This window comes from Typha latifolia, chromosome 3, assembly GCF_019914945.1.
Source record: "Typha latifolia isolate L0001 chromosome 3, TyphaL0001v2, whole genome shotgun sequence".
NCBI lineage: Eukaryota > Viridiplantae > Streptophyta > Magnoliopsida > Poales > Typhaceae > Typha > Typha latifolia.
The window spans coordinates 16,826,358-16,845,886 of NC_133088.1; the positions used below are offsets into that span (position 1 = coordinate 16,826,358).

The window sequence follows — 19,529 nt, forward strand, 5'->3', positions numbered from 1 at the left end:
TGTCATTGCCAGTTTGCCATATACTATTAAACTTGACCACATTGATCGAGTTTTCGACCTTCTAAACATTAAGAAGGTACTTTTATACCAACAAAAAGAAGGTAAAAGAAAACAAGTAAGCCAAAATAAGCAACTAGGAAATCAGATATAGAGGCGGCAAGCCGACGACACCATAGCAATCACCCATTTCTAACCCTTGAAGGTGACTGAGATCGGACTCCTCACCACACGCTTCTCGGACGTCCACTTCAGGAACCCCTGCAACACTTGTCCGCTACTAAGTTTAGCACTCGGGTAGAAGGCCACCATAAAACTCATCTCTTGATTTACTTCCTCGAACCGGAGTACCGCCGGTGTCACCCTCACGCGCACTCCCTTCGGCATATCGACCTCTGCGTAGTACACCGACGCTGCATCCCCGACGTTCTTCACCGTCCGACGCACGAAGACAATCTTCGTCGTCAGCGGGACGGAGATTGATGGGTAGTTCAGCTGGGCTTCGGGAATACTCTTAGCCGTCGAACAGTCGATCGACCGGCGAACGATTACGGTTACTTGTGCGCTGGTGTAACCCAACCCACATAGGTAGGGGATGTAATCATATGAACTGAGGTCGTAAATTAGGCCGGGGTCCATGGCCTTATCCGGGTTGACGTGTCCGGCGCCCATGGCAAAGAGATCGGCAGGGGCAAGCAGTTCGTTAACTACCCGATTCCCGCTGCGGTCTAGTACGTCGGCTGTCGTCATGATGGCTGACTTGATCGCGGCCGGCGACCAGTTAGGGTGTGCGCTTTTTATTAACGCAGCGATCCCGCTAAGGTGAGGCGTCGACATGGACGTGCCGGATATTATGTTGAAGGTCGTACTGGAATTGGCTGCCGATAGAGGCCCGACTGCGAAAGGCCAGGCGGCCAGAACACTCACCCCGGGCCCGGTTATATCCGGTTTAAGAATCCCCGGGCTTGCCAGACTCGGTCCTCGAGAAGAGAACGACGTGACGGCCGGAGCCGGAGAAATTCCGAGGACAGTCCCCTTGGAGAGAATAGTTGCAATGGGAGATGATGAAGAATTGATGTAGGATTTGATCATTGATCCATCTGCAAAACTGACGTGCGACGCCGGGAGGACGTGGGCATCGGCGAGCGTACTGTATCCATCGGGCGCTTGGTTCATCAATATCATGCCGACGCCGCCAGCACTTGCAACGACGGCACCCTTCTCGATCCTAGCGATGCCACCACCGCGCTCGCAGAAGACGATCTTGCCCTTGACGTCGAAGCCGTCCAATGAGCCGTTTCCACAGAGTTGTGCATCGGGTTTACCGCTAGCTCCGGCGTAGATCAAAGGGTAGAAGGTGGTGGCCGACATCTCCGGCTGGTATAGCGACTCGCCGTTGTATTCATGGCCATTGCCGAGTCTCACCGTCGTCCTTATGTTCCGATCCATGGTGCTCGCCGCCACGGTGAGGATCCAAGGGGCCTCATTGGATAACGTGCTGTCGACCGGGCCGGAGTTGCCTGCGGCGCAGCTGACGAAGACTCCCTTCGCTATAGCCCCAAAGGCGCCGACAGCGATGCTATCTTCGTAGAATGGTATCGACTCTCCGCCGAGGGAGAGAGAGAGGACGTCGGTCCCGTCGGATACTGCGGCGTCCATACCGGCCAAAATGTCTGAGCTGGCGCAACCGATCTCGTCGCAAACCTTGTAAATGGCAAGGTGGGCGAGCGGCGCCATGCCGACGGCGTAGCCCTTAGCTTCACCGAGCACTTGAGCGCCTGCCACCATGGCGCCGGCTGCGGTGCTCGCCGTGTGGGTACCATGTCCTTCCTCGTCTACCGGTGCCGTCATCATGGAAGCTTTCTCTTTTCCTTTCATAGCATTAGAGCCACTAAGAAAGGCCCTCGCTCCGATGAGCTTGTTATTACACGCGCTGCCGTTGAACTCACACGTGCCTTTCCATTTCGCGGGTGGCGCTGGCATCGAGTCTCCACTAAAAGAAGGATGATCGGGAAAAATCCCAGTGTCGAGCACTCCGATTATAATTCCTCTCCCGCCGTCGGATGCCCCCCACGCCCCTCCTCGCAATTGCAAGCCTAAGAACTTCGGCGTGTGGGTGGTCTTATGGGAGTAAAGACGGTCAGGGTAGGCGCGGAGAAATCCCGGCATCACCGAGAGATCCCTGAGCTCGTGCTCCGTCAGCCTCGCCGCGAAGCCGTTGACGACGTTGGTGTAGGAGTGGACTAGCCGGGTCTCCGTCGGGACGAAGGACTTGTACCATGTCTTTTGGTCGTCGGGCGTGGCGAATGCGGTGGAAGCCGGCGGTTGCACATGAATTATGTAGGTCTTCGGCTCGAGTGAGTTATCGCTGAGGACGGCGGCGCTCTCGGTAGCAGCTCTTACTGAGTAAGAGTTGGAGAGTAAAAGGAAAAGGAAGGAGATAACTGAGAGGAAGGATGAGAGATCGAGGAGTTCCATGTCTAAAAATAGGGAAGTGATAATTTGGTTAGTAATGGGTCGATATATATATATATATATACGTGCGTGCATGGGAGGTGTTTATATAGTTTGGAGATCATAGAACGACGACAAGAGGTAGCTTTTCTAATTAACAGCTAAGAGAAGGCCGGCGTGAATTATGTGGCTAATCCCTTCTCGGGAGAAGGATTTGGACGCTTGCAGGCTTGGTCTTGCCGTCAAGAGGAGTACTGCCATTCTAAAATGCCAAATTCCAACCAGGAAATGCTCGGCCATTTGGGGGCTGACGAAGAGATGAGATCCCCTCGAAAGGCCGGCTGTAGGAAACTCTTGCAAACAGAGTAGTCGGCAGTCCATGATTGGCTGCAGACGGCAAGGATTTAGCCGTCGTTTGCGAGTTTATAGTTATTAGCTTGCGTTGCCCATGGTTTATAGGCCGGAATTACGCGTCCAAAATTTTGACCTAGCTCACACCATAGTGGTGATGGTTTCTATGGAGACGGCACTGCCTAATTTTACAACCAGTGGAGCTTCACACCATACTGATGATGATGGTTTCTATCATTCTATGGAGGGTCGCATTGCCGAATTCAATGTAGACGTGCAATTTGTGTGTTGATAAAAGGTGGTTATGAGTATAAAAGATAAAACTAATAATATATTTACATTATGTAGAAGCCTAAGATTACTCTGTGTCTTCGGACTTGGATTCGTTTATCACTTAGGGTGCTCATGGACCGGACTGAGTTAAGCTCGGGCTTAGATAAAGCATGATTAATCTATTTTCATATAGGTCTTAGGCCTCGTTCAAGACTTCCGACTTGCGAGTCAGGTTCACTTGCCTAAGACCTATTAATAGATTTTCGAGTCGAGCTCAAACCTGATCCCGATCATTTTTAGCCCATACGAACTTGGATATCAGCATCCCTAATCAACCATAGTGCCAAAGACGCTTGTAGAGGTCTGAAGAAGATCCTCTAAGACCGTATAAATTTCTTGCAACCTATTGACAATGTTACAAATGCCATCAAACTGATTAAATACTTTTAAGTACAGAATACCACCCTTCAATGAAGTTTCAAAAGAAAAAATCTTACAACTATAAAGTGGTTAAATAACACAAATAAATAAATAAATAAATCAGAAATGCACTTTAAATTTTAGCTTAATCATAAGAAGATAAAATGTATCTCCCCCTTTCAAATATGTATAGAAGATTTTCTTGCATATTTGCCACCTCTGGTTCTTATCATTATTTGGTGACCTCCCCCATGGTCTTGATTGCTCTTACGTGCTCACCATCTCTACCAACCCATGTATCAAATTAAATATACAAGAAGAAGATCATGGGAACCATAAAGTTCTCACTACTCCTAGTTCTCCTCATAAAATAATGCATGGAAAATGACAAACACATTGACAAGCAAAAAGAGGATTTTTTTTTTCTTCTTCTTTTTCTGGGTCTACTATTAATGTTCCTCCACCACTAACAACTACATTTAATGAATTGATGATGTTTTGTGGATTCCATTTCATATAAGTGGTCTGTAGACAAGACCATTATTTATCTAAATTAAATGTAGAATAGAAGGCTTGTGTTTAATTATTTTGTTGGCGATTCATGTCCATGTGATTATAATCGAGAAAATTATAGACTCAAAGAAGAGATAAAAAGGAAAACTTTTTAATTGAATGAATCATTTTAAGAATAAGACATCATAAAGTCCACTTCATATGGGCAGGTGGTTTAGTCGGTGTTGATAGAATAAACTTTTATCAGTTGACCAAACTTCTCATAAATGCATCATAAAATCTTATCTAGAATTCAAGCCTTTTAACCTTGCCAATATATTGCTGACCTTTAATTCATGTGCCTTGTGTTAAATAATTAGACACACGTGTTAATGATGATGATTAGTATATTTCAAACCCATCTCTTATCCCATGGGCAAATTTTATATGTGGCATCCTTGTAAATCGAAGTTAAGTATACGATATCTCGGAATATTCATCTAAAGCAATGATTAAGTTATCATCCCAAGGTATACTTAAGAGCTCAAATCCACCATTAATGAGAACTAGTTACAATGGGAGCGGATCCTCTGCAACCTTGGGTGCAAGAATTTCCTATATATCCTTTACTTGGCATATCATGATTAATTGTCGTAAATTTACAGTAAATCCCTGGTGGTTTGATGATGGTAAATATAGTTTCATCATATAGCAATGGTAGCTCGATCATTTGTATCGTTAGTTTTAAGTTAAAATGGGATAAACTTTTCTCTTTAGCAGCCATCCATGGGCAGCCAAGTACCCAATGCAGGAAGTTCCTACAATACAGTCTGCTTAACTTGTGAATTCTTCAATTATTAACGAGGAATTTGACATCCCTCGAATTTTTTTTTATTTTTTATTTTTATTTTTACAGACACATCCTTCCATGCCCAGGATAAAACCAGTCCAAGAACAACATTCCATTGAAGATAAGAAGTGGGCCCTTTTAGAACTCTTAAATTGTCATGACCATGTCCATCACCCATTCCGTGGTCCACTTCCATCGCCTTCTATTCCTTGGTGCTTTACAGAAGACTTTCAGAGGAAAACTTTAGAGCCAATTAATCTGTGGTTATTGAGGTTTGCATTCCAGCAGAAAAGCTAAAGATGGTGGGTGGGAAGAGCTTCAAATTGATGGCAATGTCTTGGAGAAAACAATTCAAATGATCACAGAAAGGTGATAATGGGCCATCTTTCTTTTCTTTTCTCAACGGTAGGATCATTTTGAATGGCATGCTTCTTGCTTTTGGACATGAAAAGAAATGATATGTCTTTCCCTGCAGAAAAAAGTAATCAATTTATTCTGTTTCGTCTGCAACTAGAGAACTTTAAAAGCTAAAGCAAGCATTGAAAAGCAAAAGCAGATGATAGTTTCTAATCTATATGGTTTATTATACCCAAAAGGCTTAGTGTTGTGAATCCTTTCTTATCTATTTCCTTCTGCTGGTGGTTCTTCTATTTGTCATCACACCAAGAAACTTCCGAATAAGCTGCCGAGATGTTGCATTCCATCAGGAGTAAGTTTCTTCCAACATTTTACTGTCTTAAGTTCTCAGCATGAGCGCATAATATACAACCATCCTTTCTACTGTTTAAGAATTTCCAATAGGAAAATCAATTATACTTTAGACCTCTAAAGATATCTCAATTTATCTGTACAATGCTGATATTGGTGAACCATTCTCTTGACCTTGTAGAGTTCTTATGGATCCTGTGCAGATATAAGTGAACCAAAGCAAGTACCTATTTCATAGTAACAATGGACAGCCCCTCGACTTGTGACGAGAATTCTGAGACTGATTTCCATCCCTCCCCAGAAGATGAACTTGATAGATCAAATGCAGACATAGGATTCTCCTCTAGCATTGATCGCACGCTCTCCAGTGTCTCCTCCTTCTCGGAGCGCAGCAACGAGCAAAGCTCGTACTACTCACATAACAAACTCTCGCCGATGTGTAAGCTTGCGGGACGAGCTTCGCCAGTTCTTAACAAGCTGAGCATGAAACAGCATGTTGATCGAAAACCAGCTGATTATGGTATGTAAAAACATAAGTTTCATCAACTTCTATTGTTCAAATACAAACAATCCTCAATATAATTGATTTTTTTTTCCTCATGGTTGTGAAACTACCAGAGCTGGAGGTTATCAAGGAGAAATTCTCCAAGCTTTTGTTGGGAGAAGACATGTCAGGAAGCGGTAAAGGGGTCTGTGCTGCTGTGGCGATCTCAAATGCAATTACAAACCTCTACGGTACGCCATTAATCTTTCATACAGGCTTATGAATAATAGGATCTTGCTGAGTTGTCTCACTTCTTTTTCTCCATATATATTGTGCGCAGCAACTGTCTTTGGGAGTTGCCACAGGTTGGAACCTCTGCCACTTGAGAAGAAGTCCATGTGGAGGAGAGAGATGGATTGCCTTCTCTCCGTCTGCGATTATATAGTTGAATTCTTCCCTTCTTCCCAAGCAATGCCGGATGGGACTACCCTTGAGGTGAGGATCAAGAATCATGGCCAGATGATCCACTAAATACTAAGTCCCTGTACTACTTCCTGTATCTAATTTAGCTTCCATCTCATTCTTAGGTGATGGCAACCAGACCAAGATCAGATATTTACATCAACCTCCCTGCACTTGAAAAGCTGGATGCTATGTTAATTGTAAGCCTTCCATCGACCTTATATCGTCCTGAATCCGTTGAAGACATTATATGGTTAGCTCATTAAAGAACATCAAATTTGCTGCAGGAAATATTAGACAGCTTTAGGAAGACAGAGTTCTGGTATCTAGATGAAGGCAAACAATCATTTAATGGTAGCTCTAAGTCATTCAGGCGAGTAACTCACCGCAACGAGGACAAGTGGTGGCTGCCCGTACCATGTATCCCTGACACTGGCCTTCCTGAGACGGCACGAAAAGAGCTGCAGCAGAAGCGTGATTGTGCGAATCAGATTCATAAAGCAGCAATGGCTATAAACAGTGGCATTCTTGTTGAAATGGAGGTCCCAGATTCATACCTTGCAGCACTTCCAAAGGTGAGGCCATTCTACCAATACACATACTTCACTTAATTGCAGTCTGCTTTGATCTTTAAAATTGATTCAGATTCAGAAAAGATACTGTTTGTCTGAAAAATTACTTTCTACTGTATAGAGTGGAAGAACAAGTGTAGGAGATGCTATCTATCGCTACATGTCGACTCCAGACCAGTTCTCGCCAGACAATCTTCTTGATTGCCTTGCTATATCTACAGAGCATGAAGCCCTCGAGACAGCTGATCATGTCGAAGCCGCTATGTATGTATGGCGTCGTAAAGCAAGCATGAGTCATTCAAAATCCTCTTGGGATATGGTTAAGGATCTGATGGCAGATGGGGATAAAAATGTGTTGCTAGCAAGTAGAGCTGAGAGTCTCTTGCTGTGTTTGAAACAAAGGTTTCCTAGCTTGTCACAAACTACACTGGATACAAGCAAAATCCAGTACAATAAGGTAACTAACTGCAGCACTAAATAAAGTTTTTCTTATCATTATTATTCATCTGATCATCACCATTTCAATCGTTAAGATGGCCAAAATATTTGTCTTGCAGGATGTTGGACAAGCGATACTAGAGAGCTATTCAAGGGTGCTGGAGAGTTTGGCATACAACATTGTTTCATGGATTGATGAGGTCCTGTTTGTAGATGAATCTGCAAAAACGAGACAAGATTAACCCAGAACTCAATGTTAGGTTTCCAGTCAGCTCTTCAGCCAAATTCATCATTGATTTGCCATATGTAGAATGAACTGACCATAGATTATAGATAATTTTGTTGACCTAGAATAGACTGTAATTAGTACCAATGGCATTGTCAGTTCTCTGCCTGGCAACTTTAGGAAAAGAGATTCCTATTATTTAGGCTTCATGGATTGCACTGAGTGCGAGAAGAGATGAAAAAGACATTTACAACATCGAATGTTGAGGAATCATCCTTCCCGAGTTTCGATGTAAAATAGCCATCCAGGATGTAATTTCACTTACTTGCAATTCACTTGGAATGCCCAATTGAGGCTTCCAACTAAAACCAATACGGTGACTTCTATCATTTTAATTGCAATCAGTATCTTGTTGTCTGCTTCTCAAGGCTGCTCCAGTACTGCGAATCTTCAGTAAAGCAAGGATAATACTGAACAAATTGACAGATTGGTATAGAAATTAAAGAGAAATTTATTTGCAGCATCTTCCTTTTTCTGAATATTAAATATCTCTTTCCTTCTACCAAAACCTTCTGAGTTATTCAATTGTTATATTTGTAATTAGATATCTCTATAATATGTATGGAAGTACATAATGCCATGAATAATACCTCTTAGGGTTCCTCCCACCTTCCAATACAGCCTCAGTAATATTCATACAGATATCAGCAAAAAAAGGTTTTGGGAAATTAAGATATAAAACAATATGTAGAAAAGATCACCTCCAATATTATTTATTTTCGGAATATAGATTATTCTGAGTACAACATGAGAAGCAAATTTACATATCAACAAACTCTTTTCTCTTCTAATTTTCACACCTATTTAAACGAAAAAGGAAAAAATAACCTAAATTAACATGAACAACAATGCTCCAGTGCTTCCAGCATGACACCTCTAACTGATGCATCCAACCAAAAGAAAAAAGAAAAGAAACGAAAAGCAAATCAAGACCCTAAAAATCATACTTACTCCACAATCACACTCTTGTCTATGTTTTTGAGCAGTCTTTTCTTCTCATGTCAGAGTAATGGTTCCATATCCAAATAGAACTATCTGTATCATGAATTCATCTGCTCAAACTGTAAGTAATGCAATAAAAACCACTAGTTATTTAGATTTCAAGCCACAGATCAAACACAGCTTCTTCCAATAGATCATCTAGGATGTCATCCCATGCCTCAATGATAATGCTTTCAATTTTGGTTTGAAGGTTCATCCAGGTTCCAACTTCCAGGTCCTTCCTCAATATCTCATCTAGTGTGCTTGGAAAATGATCACGGAGATGCCAGTCAACAAGTTTGCACACTTCCTCAATGAAGCTTACTCCTAGTGGAGCTGGCCGGATGTTGTGGTTTACAGAAGATAACCAAGGGGCGAATCCAAAATATTTATCTTGGATCTCAATGACAACTTCAGCAATACAATCAAAAAGAAGCTTTGGATCATCTGTGAGATTAGAAGGAATTCTTACTTCATAAAAGAAGGAAGGATCAAGTAACTGATCTTTCATGTACAACCTTTCTGACACGTCTTCCATGCTTATGCCTGAGGCTTCCAAGACTGCTTTTGTGTATGCCAATCTAGCTTTCTTGTCCTCCAAAGTGTCTGGACTGGACCAGGAATTTGGCAAGCTTAGAGGCACCAAGGAGATGTCATACTCTTTGAATTGAATCAGAGAATGTTCTATGGTCAACTCAGCTGCAAAATGACAGATAATACTTTGTCATTTTTATGCTAAATTTACCAGAATTTACAGAATATATATATATACGTATGAATCTATGTATGTTCTCTGCTACTCGAGTTGGATCATACTGTGATTTGCAGTTTTGCAACTAGGACTGATAGTATCTTCTGAGAAGAATGGCTCAAGGACAGATATCGGACTTTGTTGCTCTGCTTTTTCACTACTTGTCTCAGTAACAGTCAATGTACTTGACTGACCTGATTTTTCGATGATGTTCTCAGGAGAGTTTGGATGATCTAGAGATAATTTTTCCTCCAATGGGTCCTTCAAAAGAAACAACAGAGATTTCGTTTTAGTAGCAACAGCAGTTTCTTGTTACGGCATCTTAAACTATAATTTACCTGCTTCGGATGTTCTTCCTTGAAAGTTTCATTTAGAATGTGACCTTCACTGTGTACGGAATCTGAGGACACATCCATATATTCACACCCTTTCAGGCACATGATATCAAATGTGTTTGCCATCTCTCTATTTCCTGCAAAGGTTTCATGAGCTACATATTACAAAAAAAACGGAAGCTATGAAAAGATGTACATGCCACAACTTATTATGCTAGTAGGATTACCTTCTGGTTTTATCTTGTCTTCATTGCAAGTTGCTTCTTGAACTTGAGTATGAATAAGTTCCACCTTTGAATCAACTGGTTGTTCATTAACAAAATCGCTGACATCGCATGTAGTACTCTCTAGGCTCCGCTTTGATTGGGTTGAACCTTGAGCATCATCATCATCTTGTTTGAACTGCTGTAAAGTGCACAATTTAGCCTCCTTAAGTGGCGAGTCAAGTTTCCTCTCTTTTTCAGGGCTATATTTAGGGGATGATAAGTTGTATTCTGACAAAGAAAGTAATCTTGCCAAAGATTTTGGAACCTGTCCATTTGGAAGGCTGTCATTTTGATTTTGATTGTGTAGCATCTCACTGAGATGCTTCTTAGCCTCATCGTAGAAGGAGGATGCATCCATGGATGGCGAGACATCATTCTTGATGTTAAATCGGCAGTCTTTCAGCTCCATTTTGTTGGCAGCAGCAGACAACCGAAAATAGTCACCTTCTGAGGAATTTCTACTTGCCAAGCTTGTTAACAAACTCTTCCTAGAAAGCTGTTCATCAGCATCAACTGAATCCTTCTGAACATGTGCAACTTTGTGAAGAACACCATCCAGGGAGATCAAATCGCGTCCCTTCCTGTTCTCACCAATGACATGTTTCATCCTTCTTTTAATCTCTCTAAGTGAAAAATGGGAAGAAACTCTCCGACCATCTTTCTGAGCTTGCAAGCTATGATTGAGTTGAGGTGAGGAAATTGAAGTATTTGTGACTAAAGGACCCTGCATTCTTGCGGGACCTGGCTTTAGAACGACTATTCTACTAAAAGCCTGAGAAATGTCACTTTCTTCCAATGGATTTCTCCCCTTTGATTTGCCCTTCTTCCAAAATGCTTTATGCCTGTTATTTTTATAAAATTGTTCATTACTGAGAAATTCCTCAGGATGCTCTGAACCGCCAATCTTGTTTACCACCTCCTTTTCTTCTAGAAGTTTACCAGACTCCAACTCGAGTTCACCTTGATTCTTTTGAAGATGTTGAATATATTCCACTATATGCAACTCTGGATCCTGAAGAAGCTTCAGAGATAATTCCTTGTTTGACTTTAATATATGCAAGAAATCCATCAATTCTTTGGATTGAGCTGCCTTGCTGCCATTGAGATCCTTTTTGTCAACAAGTTTATTCCTTATAACTGCTTCAGCTGCATCATCTAGTGCCTTTTGAAGGTAAGAGTGCATTTGATCAAGAGGTGACTCATGATTGTTAAGATCGGTAAGCTTCTTATTGAGGATGGCACAGGATTCACTCTTATTCTTACAATCAATATGTTCACATTCCATGTGATTTCTGCAGATCTCTACCAGAACAGCAGCCATGTCGAAGTCGGTATCAGATCCTTCTGTTGAACACATAGACTTAAGACCATTCAACTTCAAGCTTCCAGGAGCTCTAAGGTCATTGACATGAAGATCTGAGACAGCCTTCAATTTTTGTCTTTTCTGCTTGTGTTTTTTCTCAGGATGGACCTCACTTCTCATTTCAGATGGTAGTGTTTCAATTTCATTTCTTGGAATCTTTTTCAAGGACTGTGCTCTGGCCATCTCTTTCTCCATGAGTGTCTTAACACTCGACACACCCAAAGTAACCCTTCTTTCTCCATCTTCATTGACATTCTGAAAAGCAACAAAAGATGCATCCACAGCTCAATGAACAGGCTTCAAGAAGTGCTGAAACTTTAATACTTCATGACAGAACAAAACATATTAGGTATTCATTTTCTGAAGTTAGGAATGAATTAAGATTTTCTTCCTTAATCACAAAAGTAATAAAGCTAAATATGCTGAAATTCATCATGGTGGTAGTAAATAAGAGCATGTTTGTTTTCCCATGAGAACATTCGCATTTCTTAAGATAGCTATGAGAAAGAATAACACATAAAGCAATTCCCATGACAAAAATTTCTGACCAGGGGACTTTTCAACAGGATATATGTACGTAACAGTATATTGTGGCAAAACTTACATTAATGACATCATGTATCTCTCTGAAATTGCTGAGTTTACTTCTTGCATTTGCAGTAACTGTAGAAGATGCAGGGGCCAATATTAATAAAGACTAAAGAATACAGAGAAAATATCAAAATAAGTCAAAATTTAGATGGATATGGCAATTTTCCATGCTTGTGTGAGACAGGATACGACATTCAGCTGTAGCAATTCCGAAGTTCAATGAGTACAAGTGCTAGACTGTCTCTATATCATAGTAGTAAATATTTCATGAATAAACAGGAAAAATAATACCTTTATAAAAGTGAAACTATTTCTTACCACTATGTCTACTACTCCCATGCTTCCGATCTGAAAGTAATTTCTGGCTCCGGCGGAAATCAAAAATGTGAATTAGAGCCCACATACAGCCTACTTTATCCTTTTCAGATCGAGCACGCCATTTGTAAGTTCTTTTTGCCATATCCGAGGACTGCTTGTCTACCTATTGTTTTTCCTTAGAGAAGGCGACTTCAGGAAGTTGAGAATTCTCACATAAGCTTGGAATCTAAAAGAATCCATGCAATAAGTGAATAAATCAACTTGCACAGGATAAAAAAGTAATTGTAATAACAAATTAGGTCGATGGCAAATTTTACATTCTTCCCTTGATGTAAGAGCCAGAGGATAAAACAACTCACCTAGAAGGCTTAGCAGGTGGAAGACATATACCAAATATAAAAGGTTTATACCTACATCGCTAAAAACACTTGGTTGCTTATGTATGCATGCAATTGATTCTAGAATTTATAGAATCCTTGTGTTTTCCATTTTACCCATTCTGCACATGAAGTCCTCTTTTCCCTCCACAAGAGGAAAATTTGAGAGATGAGATGAACCTTAATCATGAATTTCAGTAAAATGTAAACAAACATCTAAGTTGTTGGCCTAGAACTCATTAACAAATGAATCGGGCTAAAATGGCGAAATCATAGTACTGCAGAAAATTGAATGCAAATCCATGTCTATATTGTTAATTAACAGGCAACCTAATAAACAAATGTCAAAAATGGCATTCTATATTACTACATTATATCACTATATTAAGGTTGCACATCCACAATCACATGTTAATAGCTCCCCACATAGCCCACTAAAGAAATATACAATAGTAGTTGAAGAGTGACTCTTAAGGCAAAAATAATGCGGTTAAGGACAAGTACGAATAAACTTTTATCTCTTCAGTTACAACAACTTCTAAAAATAAAATCACATAACGAGCCTCCTTTTGTCCACCTACCATTATGTTTTGTGCTACCAAATTACCTTTGTGTGATAATCTTTCCATTACATGCGCAATTTCGCTCTAGCCTTTGCAAGAATAGAAGACCACATATAAGTTATCATGTCATGTATCCTAGATTCAGATGAAGCACCAACACTTGGGCAGTAAAAAGAAGAAACCAAAATGTCTATCATAAAGAAACGTCAAAGGAGAAATAAAATAGGGTTACCTGAAATGAAAAAACAAAACCATAACAAGTAAGAAACTTTCCAGAGGCACGTTTAGGAGAAGAAGTAAAAGGCCTCAGCTGCAAATTTCAAGCTTGCCCATCCCCAACAGCTAAAGTTAGAGAATCTGGACCTGAGCTGTTTTTTGTTCAAAGATGACGAAAGGAATAATAACTTTTCTTCGATCATCAAGCAAACTTCACACCTTTCCCGGTCCTTTATCCAATAACAACCACCACAACTATCTAGATAACCTTTCGGCAAACACACCCAACCTTTCGAAGCAAAAGCAATTACAACAAACAAAAGCACCTGAATCAATACCCTGGAGGGTCAGGAATCTGGATTCCGACTCCAGTATTCTTTGGAACAAAATGCCAATCAGAACTTTCTCAACCAAAGCAACTCCGACATTATAAAAATGATGCTACGGAGGAAAGGTTTACAAATGGGGGCCTACGACTTAATTCAAGCTGGTTAAACTACATGCATGCAGCTCGAACTTTCCCTTTCCGCCAATACCATCAAGTGCAAATACATCGCTGAACTGGTGAACTAATTTGAATCTGCTAATACGTTTGTAGAATCGGGTTCTTTTTATATGTCAAGCAGCAAAAAAGAAGCAATTTTTTCGACTAATTACAAGCACAGAGTTGCAATATCTTCCATGTTTACTCTGTTTCAAAGTTCTTTTTCAACCAAAATCGAAATCCAATAAGAGAGACCTCACGATAATAAGAAGCCAATTGAATCACCACGTAAAGAACCCAAGACGAAATCTTTTAATCAAACCACTTCATATAGCTCGTTAAAAGGCCCCAAAAAACCCCGATCTTTCCTCTGCCTCTCACTCAAATTCTAGCTTCCATCGATAGAGAAACTAAAAAAGAGAAAATACCCATTTCTCATAATGTTCTCCCGATCCCAAGAAGGTCCTCAACCACCAGCAACGACGCTCTTTTTTGCTTCTGCGGACGGCACGCGGCAGAATTAAGGAAAGGCAGTGGAGGGGGTACTCTGGGAAGACCAGTGAGCTAAAACGTGGGCATGAGTCCCTCGGAGACAACGTCCATGGAGAAGCTGATGATCCTTCCCAGAAAGGGCTTCAAGGTTGGGTAGAAGTGGAAGACTCTCACTACCTTTCTCTCTCTCTCTCTCTCCTATCTTTGTGAGGAAGAGCTAATGGTTAATGCTCTGTTTGGACCTTTTTAGGTGCCTCTCTCTTTTTCTTCGCTCTCCTCTTTTTTCCACATCAGACGTGATTAAGACGGTTTTTTTCGTTTCACACCCTACAATTTGATGTTATTGGACTTTCGGCTACCTCCTGTCTCTTAATTATTCTGAATTTAACCTCTGTTTTTTTTATATTAAATTTAACCGCCTTTATATTCATCATTAGAATTGCAGTAAGGGATGGATACTTACTAGATCCTTAACTGTTGCCGATTTCTACGTAAATCTTTTATTTATTTTTCATAACACATTAAATTTTTTTAACTATGAATACTCTTCCAAATATCTCTTTCGTCAAATTATTTAGTTAAAAAAATTAGTATGTTAATGTTAGGGGATTAATTTTAGGTACCCTAGGGATCCTTTTATATTTATTTTATCAAAAAAAATTAGAGTAAACTATTTTTTTTGATATTTTCCAGAGTTCATATGTACCAAATACCTGGAAATAGTAATAAGAGTAATTATTCCTTTTCGTTAAAAAAAATACTAAGTAAGATATTTTCTATATGTAATATAAAAAAAAATTAAGGTTGAATTAAATAATGTAACAACCAATTTTAAAATGAAACAAATACATAATTTATCCCCATTAACAGGAAAATTATGCCACTGTAAATATTTCAATGCTCATAATTAATAATACGTGGAATTTAGAATCTGTGTCTAAAAAAAACATCGTTATTATATGCCAACATCTCTGTCTGACTTCCTATAATGTGACAAAGAAACTAAAATAAATGGCCATCGGAGGATTCCGTGCAGTCCCTCCTGCAGGAAGTTCCTGCACAGTGCGTATTTGGTATCATCATTAGTCATTACTGGTAGTCTCTCTAAAGCAACGCGACCGCATTACTACTAATTGTACACTAAATCATAATTAGTGTCTGCCAATCTCTTTCTTTTTGTTGTCTTGTTCACTAAACAATAGTGGTGTTTAGTGGATTAGTAATAACAATAGGTAGCCCGGCACATCACGTTTTGGTTAAGCTGTCCCAAATCATAATATTAAACAAAAAGAGAGTTAGGATAGCAATAGACTTTAATCTCATCAAAGAAATCCATCACAATCCTCAACATACAAGAGACTTAATTGTTCCAGTTTAAGGACAGAATTAGAAGACCATTTTGTTTTCTGGGAAATAATCAAAACACCCTATGTTTTATCTATATTATCATTTATCATTCAACCTTCCATTAACTACATCAAACTAAACTTTCATGCTACAGTTGAAGTAGGTAGGCATGAGTTGAACAACATAGATGAATGATTATAATCTCTTTGAATAGAAAACCATGGTCATCAAAATATTATTTTGGGTGGATTCTAAGATAACTCAATCAATCACTCATTACTCTCTTCTAACAATAACCACTCTCCCCCACCAATTCATCCAACCACCAGAGATGAGAGCAAAAGAGGGAGTCATGGTGGGTGGGTGGTGATAACAAACGCAAAAATTCTCACCAATACACCAACTAAGAATGCAGAAGGGCATCATCTCTCAACACTGCATCCCATGGTCATTGGGAATCCATCATGCTTGCCCCCAAAGGAACAAACACTGGTAAGTAAATCGAGTGCTGAATTGCATGTGCTGTATGTCACACAAGTGGCCTATTCCACTTTATTTTGAGAGAATTGATTGAATTGTAAGGAATTTTTGACCAAATTATTGCTATCTTAAATTTTATTTATCAAAATAGATTATATCTCAAATTTAATAATAATAAATCTATTTTATTATAGCTGTTGTTAAAATGTTAAATAATTCGACGTTTTACTTTTAGATGAAAAAAACAGAGTAACACGGCATTTATATCTGTAAGTATAAAATAAAATACTAAACTTATCAGCGGCTCATTTGTTGAGTAAACTGCTTCATTTATCGGATGAAATGTTGACATATTCAACAAAGTTCTAACCTTAGTTTTTTTTAGTTGCCACGCATAAAACACTTATCAAATCAATGATTTTAATATCAGAACAAGATGCAGAAAACAGTTCAGAAATGACTAAATATGGAACCAAAGAGGTAGATTCAATCATCTTCAAAATGAAACGCCGATAAGTTTAACGTTTTACTAATAGCTATAGTAAAATAAAGCCTTTTTAGCATTAAGTTTGAGTATAACTTACTTTAGTAAGTAATTTGGAAGAGGGCTAGGATAAAAAATTCAGATCTTAAGGCGATAACACCACCAAATTTAGTGGATGGAAAAAAGTTTTGAACTATAAACAGTTTGGCCGAATACCCACTAATCCTTTCTGACAATCCTGTCCAATTAGGTGGTGAGAACTATACTTAATGATACGTTCCATTAAGAAACAGAAAGATAACAGTTGCAAGTCCTCATCATTATAATCAAATCCATTTAACTTGCTTCTACCAATGCCAAGATTACTAATTTAACTGTTCAATAAAGATAATTGCCTCACGTGATGTCCTAAATGCTTTTAAAATATTTACGAGACCGACAAGCATGCACAAATGTAATGTTCTCTTAACACACTTGAAATCCATTGAGGCTAGAATTTGGACCATCCTAATCCACTTAATAATATATGCAACTTATGATCTATTCCACTACTTAATCTGATTGATTTGAGAGGAATCCTAGCTTTATAGCACCTGACAATACATAAGACAAAGTTGTTGCCATCTCCATTTAGAAAAAGGCTAGTGTATAATGAGATTAAGCTCCATAGCTAGCCCATTAAACAATGCCTTTGTCCCAGATCCACTCAATGATCTAGGAGTGATGATAGATATATCTCTCTCAGAATGGATATGAAACAACTTGGTCATGATGAACAATAACTTAAAAACATTTGTAGTCTCCTGGTTACAGGATACAATAAGAGATGATAAGGATTTAAAAGGGAGAAAGAATACGAAGCTTGGTGTGGGTGGTGGGAAGAGGCCTAACCTCCAATGTCCCATTAAAAACCTTTGAGGTCCACTTGATGGTGCACTTTAGCTTTAGACACTAGGATCTTCAATGGATGCTTACCCCACACACAAGCCTTTGTCTTAATGGGTTGCTACCTTTTAGGCCTTCCATAGCGGATTGCCAGCAGTAAAGGTTCACTTTAGCCACCCATATCACATGAGAGTAGGAGCAATGAGGAAGAGTGGATAACAAACAATTGATCACTTTCCTAATGGCTCTCTAACTAAACCAAGAGAAGAACAGCAGTAATCTGATGACTAGAATACATACCTTTGTTTGCGGAGTAATTTTAACAATGTTAGACCCTTCTGGCGCCTTGATTTGATCATTGAATTGATTTCCTACACACACACACACACACACACACACACACTGTGTGATAAAAAGGAGGCACTTCAGGCTCTGTAGTTGCTGTGGGCAAAGTTCCTTAAATTGCACGGAGAAGAGAGCATGGACTTTGAGAAAATGTAAGCTCCCACAATAATGCAGATAGGATGCCAATCAATAAATATGCATATATAGCAATTGTGCTAATTATTGAGCATCAGACATGCATGTGATTTGCTATTCTCATTATTCTGATCATCGAATGATAAGTTACTAATAAATGATGCTAGCAGTATTTTCTATCAGCATTAGTTTCTATAATTTTGAAAAGATGAAGTCGTTTCAGGTACGTCGACCTTGTAAGAAGACAAATAATTTGATCATCAAAGTTTCACTTAATTTGTAACACCTACAAGTGGGCTAATGAAACCGGACTCAGACAAATAAATTCAGATGCAAGCAATGAAAACCCTCGTATAATGCAAGGATCTGAAGTAGACTAAACAATATACTAGGATACTGAGCATGAGAATATATTGGAAACAACATAGGAATTAGAAATCTGCACAAAGATCAAGAACAGTCAAGTTTGTTAGGCCACTAAAGTTCCTGTGCTGGGGTGGGGTCATTGTGACCCAGTCACATTCTTACTAGTATCAACGAACAAACCTGATAGATGCACAACGAAAATTATAGATCATAAAGAACCTAGAAGGGTGATAAAAGAGTTAATGTCTTGATTAAGGAACAACGAGCAATACCTGTTCAATAATTAGATGAAAGGCTGGCAAATAGGAATACGATAAAATAACAAGAATGATGCTTTGGATACCTCATGCACTCATTCCATGACTAGGATTCTTTATATCTCTGAAGGTAGAACGAACTATATAAGGCCTGAGTAATAGCAACCACCTTCCTCTATATTAGTCTTACCCTGCTACATAGAAAATCTCATCAACAATATTCTGGAGCTCACTTGGGGTTCCCTTATTGTAACTATAGCAACAATACAATTATGTTTTGTGCAGAAAAGGTGACTAGCGGACTTCAGGAATAAATCATAAAAGCTATTCATGTTACATGCTTGTCACACAAAAAAGTTAATAACAAGAATAGAGTAGGCAATCACAAAGCACAATAGTTAGAACTTATCATAGAATACGAAAGAATGGTAAGTTAATAAACTAATCATCAAATTAGAACTACGGCCTAAGGTTCCATTTTCTGTATAAAGATCTATGTGGATTGCAGCTTCTAAAATTTACTCCCTGCAGTTCTAGTTTTCCCATAACTTAACCTACGGTCTGCAACTTCTTTTTAGAGTTGAAAACGAAAAGGAGAACCTACGGTCTGCAACTTCTTTTTAGAGTTGAAAACGAAAAGGAGTGATTCTGTAATACTTCAACCACAGGAATCAACTCAATACCGTAGAAAACCACAAGAATCTTA

General features: G+C 39.4%; 3 protein-coding genes and 1 long non-coding RNA gene across 8 annotated transcripts; 1 reads left to right on the forward strand and 3 right to left on the reverse strand.

Annotated features, from left to right (window-relative positions):
- Positions 1–125: 125 nt before the first annotated feature.
- On the reverse strand, positions 126–2,475 carry LOC140784037 (subtilisin-like protease 4). Its single transcript, XM_073131213.1, has one exon. It carries the CDS (start codon positions 2,473–2,475, stop codon positions 190–192), a length of 2,286 nt encoding a protein of 761 aa, XP_072987314.1. The 3' UTR covers positions 126–189.
- Positions 2,476–5,032: 2,557 nt separating this feature from the next.
- LOC140783391 (rop guanine nucleotide exchange factor 3-like) lies at positions 5,033–8,099 on the forward strand. Its single transcript, XM_073130267.1, has 8 exons — positions 5,033–5,546; positions 5,749–6,065; positions 6,164–6,280; positions 6,370–6,524; positions 6,617–6,691; positions 6,779–7,066; positions 7,185–7,520; positions 7,621–8,099. Exons 2-8 carry the CDS (start codon positions 5,789–5,791, stop codon positions 7,741–7,743), a joined length of 1,371 nt encoding a protein of 456 aa, XP_072986368.1. The 5' UTR covers positions 5,033–5,546; positions 5,749–5,788; the 3' UTR covers positions 7,744–8,099.
- Positions 8,100–8,475: 376 nt separating this feature from the next.
- On the reverse strand, positions 8,476–14,826 carry LOC140784254 (uncharacterized). Of its 5 annotated transcripts, none has more exons than XM_073131543.1 (7): positions 14,461–14,826; positions 12,393–12,618; positions 12,088–12,146; positions 10,082–11,738; positions 9,858–9,991; positions 9,585–9,780; positions 8,476–9,467 (listed from the first exon to the last, which is right to left on the reverse strand). In XM_073131543.1, exons 2-7 carry the CDS (start codon positions 12,532–12,534, stop codon positions 8,881–8,883), a joined length of 2,775 nt encoding a protein of 924 aa, XP_072987644.1. In that variant the 5' UTR covers positions 12,535–12,618; positions 14,461–14,826; the 3' UTR covers positions 8,476–8,880. The 5 variants fall into 5 exon arrangements, with proteins under 5 accessions (XP_072987644.1, XP_072987642.1, XP_072987643.1 ...); XM_073131541.1 differs by having other exon boundaries at positions 13,565–14,793; XM_073131542.1 differs by lacking the exon at positions 14,461–14,826 and adding an exon at positions 13,377–13,395.
- A 2,778-nt stretch (positions 14,827–17,604) lies between these two features.
- On the reverse strand, positions 17,605–19,264 carry LOC140784255 (uncharacterized). The gene is made up of 2 exons (XR_012108236.1): positions 18,021–19,264; positions 17,605–17,887 (listed from the first exon to the last, which is right to left on the reverse strand). It is a non-coding gene; the product is annotated as an uncharacterized lncRNA (long non-coding RNA).
- Positions 19,265–19,529: the final 265 nt, after the last annotated feature.

Coding starts and splice junctions, on each gene's coding strand:
- LOC140784037 (XM_073131213.1), bottom strand. CDS start 2,475: ATGGAACTCCTCGATCTCTCATCCTTCCTCTCAGTTATCTCCTTCCTT.
- LOC140783391 (XM_073130267.1), top strand. CDS start 5,789: ATGGACAGCCCCTCGACTTGTGACGAGAATTCTGAGACTGATTTCCAT. Junction 6,692..6,778: donor AGCTGGATGCTATGTTAATT/GTAAGCCTTCCA, acceptor AATTTGCTGCAG/GAAATATTAGACAGCTTTAG. Junction 7,521..7,620: donor GCAAAATCCAGTACAATAAG/GTAACTAACTGC, acceptor TTTGTCTTGCAG/GATGTTGGACAAGCGATACT.
- LOC140784254 (XM_073131543.1), bottom strand. CDS start 12,534: ATGGCAAAAAGAACTTACAAATGGCGTGCTCGATCTGAAAAGGATAAA. Junction 11,739..12,087: donor AGATACATGATGTCATTAAT/GTAAGTTTTGCC, acceptor GTTGCTTTTCAG/AATGTCAATGAAGATGGAGA. Junction 9,781..9,857: donor AGGAAGAACATCCGAAGCAG/GTAAATTATAGT, acceptor TTTCTTTTGAAG/GACCCATTGGAGGAAAAATT.